Here is a 6,581-nt window from a genome sequence, read left to right as displayed (position 1 = left end):
TGTGTGTGTGTGTGTGTGTGTGTGTGTGTATGTGTGTGTATGTATGAGTGTGTGTGTGTGTGTATGTGCGTGTGTGTGTGTATGTGTGTATGTGTGTGTGTGTGTGGTGTGTGTGTATGTGTGTATATGTGTGTGTGTGCGCGCGTTGTTTTGTGGATGTTGACGGGTTTGTTCTCAACATGCGTTTTTCAGTGTGTGTGTGTGTGTGTGTGTGTGTGTGTGTGTGTGTGTGTGTGTGTGTGTGTGTGTGTGTGTGTGTGTGTGTGTGTGAGAAAGAAAGCGGGAGACTAATAACACACTTTAAGACAAAACTCTCACCGACTGACTGATGTTTATTTTATAAGTATTAAGGCTTAAGGGAACGTCTTATACCGTATTCTAGAATGAACCAAACAAGTAGGACACGGAGCGAAAAAGAAAGAATGGACAGACATGAAGCAAAAATACAGTATTGAATACAAACAATGTCTAGTGGTGGCCTGTGGCGTATTTTCCAACGTTGGGACTGTCCATGCATGTTACACCCTTTTATACCCGAGTCATTTTACGTTTGTCTAAACCTGAAACTTTAGCCATATGTTCTGATTTAATTCATCAAGAAAACGTTCCCATGGTATTCCTTGATGACAGGGAAAGAATTAGGAATACCTGCACACATTGCCACGTTCAGTGAATTACAAATATTCAGTAGCACAACACTCGTGTGACTAACAAAAACACCGGAAATTTAGGAAATAACGTGGATTAACATACACAGATTGTTTTTTGTGTGTATGTTTTTGTTGTTGTTGTTGTTGATAATTGATCAACTTGAGTATAAATGAAACCAATCCAGAGAATACTTTCTCATGATTCAGGACCGTCAAACCTGCCTGCAACGACCAACCAAGCATAGTCCTTTTAAGGACGACAGAAAGTAGAGCCAGCTGTACTGATGTATTTGTTGCACCTTTATCTATCCACTATTTTATGTGTTATAAGAGTGCAATTGTTAAAAATATACCTAGAGTACATTTACAGAGATAAAGAAGGGAGGTCATGGGATATAGAAAGATATGTATGGAAAGGAAAGAATTTCAGTCGTCCAAGATGCTTCGTCCAAGTGGTAGAGTCCACTAGTGGAGGTTGAAGCCGGAGAAAGTGGTGCCAGCATCGAAAGTGGAACCGTCCACTCCGCTCCTGACCACCACCGTGTCTCCCACGCTCAGCGCCACAACGACGAAAGCACTGCACGTCATCAACACACAATGACGTCATTAACACGTTGCAAAATATGGATAACAAGAAATAAGGTTATATATCGATTGAACACTGGATTTTCCTTCTTTGAACCATGTGACGTCAGAGGCCGACAAAACTTCATATTTAGGCGGCTAGCCGATCGAGACTACAACATAGTGCATGTTTGTGTGCGTTCAATCATACAAACTAAAAGAAATTCTAACCAGAATCGATCGATACATAAATGTATAGTATTATATATATATATATATGTAGCCAAGTGCACTTCGCTACCCTAAACACTCAAACAATCATATAGCGAAACGATCCTAGCACAGTACGAAGGGAGGTAACTACTCCAGAGCAGACAAACAGGGTGCACGCGCACCTCACTGTCGCAAATTCTTAAATACTCATTTTTATATTTAGTCAAGTTTTGACTAAATATTTTAACATCGAGGGGGAATCGAAACGAGGGTCGTGGTGTATGTGCGTGTGTGTGTGTGTGTGTGTGTCTGTGTGTCTGTGTGTGTGTGTGTGTGTGTGTGTAGAGCGATTCAGACTAAACTACTGGACCGATCTTTATGAAATTTGACATGAGAGTTCCTGGGTATGAAATCCCCGAACGTTTTTTTCATTTTTTTGATAAATGTCTTTGATGACGTCATATCCGGCTTTTCGTGAAAGTTGAGGCGGCACTGTCACGCCCTCATTTTTCAACCAAATTGGTTCAAATTTTGGTCAAGTAATCTTCGACGAAGCCCGGGGTTCGGTATTGCATTTCAGCTTGGTGGCTTAAAAATTAATTAATGACTTTGGTCATTAAAAATCGGAAAATTGTAAAAAAAAAAAAAATTTATAAAACGATCCAAATTTACGTTTATCTTATTCTCCATCATTTGCTGATTCCAAAAACATATAAATATGTTATATTCGGATTAAAAACAAGCTCTGAAAATTAAATATATAAAAATTATTATCAAAATTAAATTGTCCAAATCAATTTAAAAACACTTTCATCTTATTCCTTGTCGGTTCCTGATTCCAAAAACATATAGATATGATATGTTTGGATTAAAAACACGCTCAGAAAGTTAAAACAAAGAGAGGTACAGAAAAGCGTGCTATCCTTCTTAGCGCAACTATTACCCCGCTCTTCTTGTCAATTTCACTGCCTTTGCCATGAGCGGTGGACTGACGATGCTACGAGTATACGGTCTTGCTGAAAAATGGCAGCTACTTGACTAAATATTGTATTTTCGCCTTACGCGACTTGTTTATAACATCTCCCTAACTTCTATCCATCAAAGTCCCATTTATCTAATAACAACAAGTCGCGTAAGGCGAAAATACAATATTTAGTCAAGTAGCTGTCGAACTCACAGAATGAAACTGAACGCAATGCCATTTTACTCGTAGCATCGTCAGGCCACCGCTCATGGCAAAGGCAGTGAAATTGACAAGAAGAGCGGGGTAGTAGTTGCGCTAAGAAGGATAGCACGCTTTTCTGTACCTCTCTTTGTTTTAACTTTCTGAGCGTGTTTTTAATCCAAACATATCATATCTATATGTTTTTGGAATCAGGAACCGACAAGGAATAAGATGAAAGTGTTTTTAAATTGATTTGGACAATTTAATTTTGATAATAATTTTTATATATTTAATTTTCAGAGCTTGTTTTTAATCCGTATATAACATATTTATATGTTTTTGGAATCAGCAAATGATGGAGAATAAGATAAACGTAAATTTGGATCGTTTGATAAATTTTTATTTTTTTTTACAATTTTCCGATTTTTAATGACCAAAGTCATTAATTAATTTTTAAGCCACCAAGCTGAAATGCAATACCGAACCCCGGGCTTCGTCGAAGATTACTTGACCAAAATTTGAACCAATTTGGTTGAAAAATGAGGGCGTGACAGTGCCGCCTCAACTTTCACGAAAAGCCGGATATGACGTCATCAAAGACATTTATCAAAAAAATGAAAAAAACGTTCGGGGATTTCATACCCAGGAACTCTCATGTCAAATTTCATAAAGATCGGTCCAGTAGTTTAGTCTGAATCGCTCTACACACACACACACACACAGACACACACACACACACACACACACACACACGCACATACACCACGACCCTCGTTTCGATTCCCCCTCGATGTTAAAATATTTAGTCAAAACTTGACTAAATATAAAAAGCATCCTACGGAATCAATCACGTGACCTCACCTGCTGCTTTCGGTGCCCGCCGCAGTGGCGATCACCTTGTTCTGAGCCTGGCTGAACAACTCCAGTTTGCGTGGAGAGTCGGTCTGTCCAGAGACTCTCATAGAAACGGAGAAGACGTAGTTGCCGCTATTGCCCGCCGTGAAGACGCCGGTGCTAGAGTCGTACTCGTTGCCGTCGTTGGTCAACACTGTGTTGAAGACGACGGTGTCACCGGCGTTGTAGGTCGCCTGGTCGTCTGCCTCGGCGTGGAACGCTACGTGCTCATCCTCGTGGGCATGTTCTGAGTGGGAGGATTGAGGGTGGAAAGAATCAGCACACGTCTCAAACAGATAGACAACCAACGCAAAGCACACGCTTCTGAAAGATCTCTCGTGAGTTAAAGTATTCACCACAAAGGTCTCGTTTTAGAGAGAGAGAGAGAGAGAGAGAGAGAGAGAGAGAGAGAGAGAGAGAGACTGAGACTGAGACTGAGAGAAAGAGAGAGAGACAGAGACAGAGAAAGACAGAGAGAGAGAGGCAGACAGACAAAGAGAGAGGGGGAGAAGAAAACAGTAGACAGACAGAGAGTAAGAGAAAGAGAAAGAGAAAGAGAGAGAGAGAGAAAGAGAGAGAGAGAGAGACAGAGAGAGAGAGAGAGAGAGAGAGAGAGAGAGGCAGACAGACAAAGAGAGAGGGGGAGAAGGAAACAGTCAGATAGACAGACAGACAGACAGACAGACAGACAGACAGACAGAGAGTAAAAGAAAGAGAAAGAGAGAGAGCACACACACACACACACACACACACACACACACACACACACACACGTACGGCCATGATGCGGATGGGCAAAACTTCTAGCAGCCAGGCCGACAAGGACCAAAGCGAAATAAAGTTTCATCATCATCTTGTCTTGTTGAGCCGGGGTAAGAATTCTTCTGCACTGAAAGCGAACACACATTAACACACACACACACACACACACACACACACACACACACACACACACACACACACACACACATACACACACACACACACACACACACACACACACACAGCATTACATGAAACTTTCATTATAAAAAACATCTGTTTAAATGTTTCGAGCGGTTTCCAGATTAAAATCAAAATAGCAAAACATTTCTGATAAAATAAAGTGTTCTCTGGAGGCATCATCGAAATTTCCATCACAACCCTTTGAAGGTACTCAAATAATCGCCTTTGATATAATGCGTTCCCGAAATATTTTGCCAGGTCCACATGAGACATGAAGAATAATTAACTGACAGAATGTTTACGTGACGCAACAATTTTCATTGTCAGTAAGTACTGGTGTCGCATGACTGACGTGAAACATAGTTTATTGGCGAATGGCAATGCGCTTAAAACTGTTACCGCACTCTTGGAGTGCACTAACAAACACAGAGAGCGTAGTCATGCACCTATGCTCCTGTTTTCATTTGAGAAGATTCTTCTCATCTGCCGTGTAAGTGACATGTAGCTTATCGTCTCCACATTACCAATCTATGGCATTGATGCTTGACCCTCAATTTTCCCGCGGCTTAAAGCAGAAGTTGTTTTCCCGACAGATTTCGAGCTAGACCATGCAGCATTTGGAAGTCGACTGATTCCATTGACTGTCCTCCGTACATGCAGCAGACGACAGCGTCAGTTCAGTACCGAAATGAACGGTTTTCGAATATTTCAATGCAAAAACGATGTAAATAGAAAATACGAAGGCTTCAAAACATTCTTACCATGTAATCATAGCACCAATTACAACCTCCGAGATGAATGCAGATATATTACAAGAAATAACTTCGTGACATGCCAACTTTATTTTTTGCGAATGAGCGAACCATCGTGTCACTTTGACATCAGAGGACGTCACGTGAAAATAATTATTGAATTCAGCGCTACGCGCTTCGTTCAATAATATAAATAATTTTCTCGATTTGCTCTATATATATCTTAGCGCACTATGATGTCTCAAACACTTAAATTATGGCATTTTTCAAACTTTGTTTCGCTTTTGACATGAGAGATCTCACTTTGTAATAACGGGCCAAAAGCAGTCTTGTCTTGTCCAATTGGTGTCGTTAGTCAATAAGTTGAAAGTGCGCTTGTCCTGCGTAAAAGCCTCAACAAATCTAAGATGGTGCACGTGATCGCTTACACGAGAAAGAATGTATATGAACCTTTAATATGTATGTTCCGGGTCGTTCCTCCGGACACGATTTTTAATTTCTTAAAGCATAAGGTAAAGATTTAAAAAAAAGTTTTACATTAAAAAAAAAACAACTTAAAGCAGATCAAGATTATTCACAAGATTGTAACGATCGTAAAAAGACATGAGCTTTTTGGAGCCTTCTTTTAACAGCGATAGAACTAAATGTAAACATGCAGTTTTAAGCATTCAGAACCGAGAATGGTGAAAAAAAACCCGTTGCATCGGTCTCGGAAGCCATAATTTTGTCTCCGTTACGACACGTCTTACCACGCCAAGTTCAAGACGAAAAATGAAGTTGGGAGATTTACCTCCCTTGACTTATCCTCGTTGCGACTTTCTACAGAAAAGTGAACAAATGATAATTTTCGACCGTCTAACCCGTTACAGTACGTTTTACAGAGTTGATAGCCGAACCAGGTCATAACCAAATTTAAGTAAAGACTTAAATTGTTATATTGGTTGAAGAGACGTTAACAAAACAATCATCAAGCAACAAATCAGTAATATATAAAGAACACTAGTACTCACCAAAGGGATTCTTGCAGGTAACAGCGAAGCGAGTTGATGAAATTTTACAGGGAAAATGCTCACTTTTATACTGTTCGCCACGATTCTGATAGATTAGAACATTCTATTACCTGACAAGACATGATTGCCTGGTGTTATACGTGCTCATTGACGCCATCACTCTCACGCTTCGTGCTGCAGTTTGATAAATAACATATTCGGGGGGGGGGGGGGAGGGGGGAGGGGGGGAGGGGTGGGGGGGAGGGGGGGGAGGGGTGGGGGGGAGGGGGGGACCTTACTTGAAAAGACAGATCGCATTTATCCCTTGTTTTCAAAAGTGGAAAATTAACAAGTAACGAATAGCCTCCCCTACCGCCCGGTCGCCCTACCTCGCGCACTACCCCGATCA

The 6,581-nt window shown here is 40.8% G+C and overlaps 1 protein-coding gene across 2 annotated transcripts; it reads right to left on the bottom strand.

Moving 5' to 3' along the window:
- Positions 1-319: 319 nt before the first annotated feature.
- LOC138982961 (C1q-related factor-like) lies at positions 320-6,319 on the bottom strand. 2 transcript variants are annotated; one of them, XM_070356356.1, is made up of 4 exons: positions 6,194-6,319; positions 4,264-4,375; positions 3,454-3,733; positions 320-1,227 (listed from the first exon to the last, which is right to left on the bottom strand). In XM_070356356.1, exons 2-4 carry the CDS (start codon positions 4,337-4,339, stop codon positions 1,116-1,118), a joined length of 468 nt encoding a protein of 155 aa, XP_070212457.1. In that variant the 5' UTR covers positions 4,340-4,375; positions 6,194-6,319; the 3' UTR covers positions 320-1,115. The 2 variants fall into 2 exon arrangements, with proteins under 2 accessions (XP_070212457.1, XP_070212458.1); XM_070356357.1 differs by having other exon boundaries at positions 4,264-4,370; positions 6,194-6,227.
- Between the last annotated feature and the right edge of the window lie 262 nt (positions 6,320-6,581).

This window comes from Littorina saxatilis, linkage group LG12 (assembly GCF_037325665.1).
Source record: "Littorina saxatilis isolate snail1 linkage group LG12, US_GU_Lsax_2.0, whole genome shotgun sequence".
Lineage (NCBI taxonomy): Eukaryota > Metazoa > Mollusca > Gastropoda > Littorinimorpha > Littorinidae > Littorina > Littorina saxatilis.
Note: the sequence above shows the minus strand (reverse complement) of the source record. Positions and strands in the feature narration are given on the sequence as shown.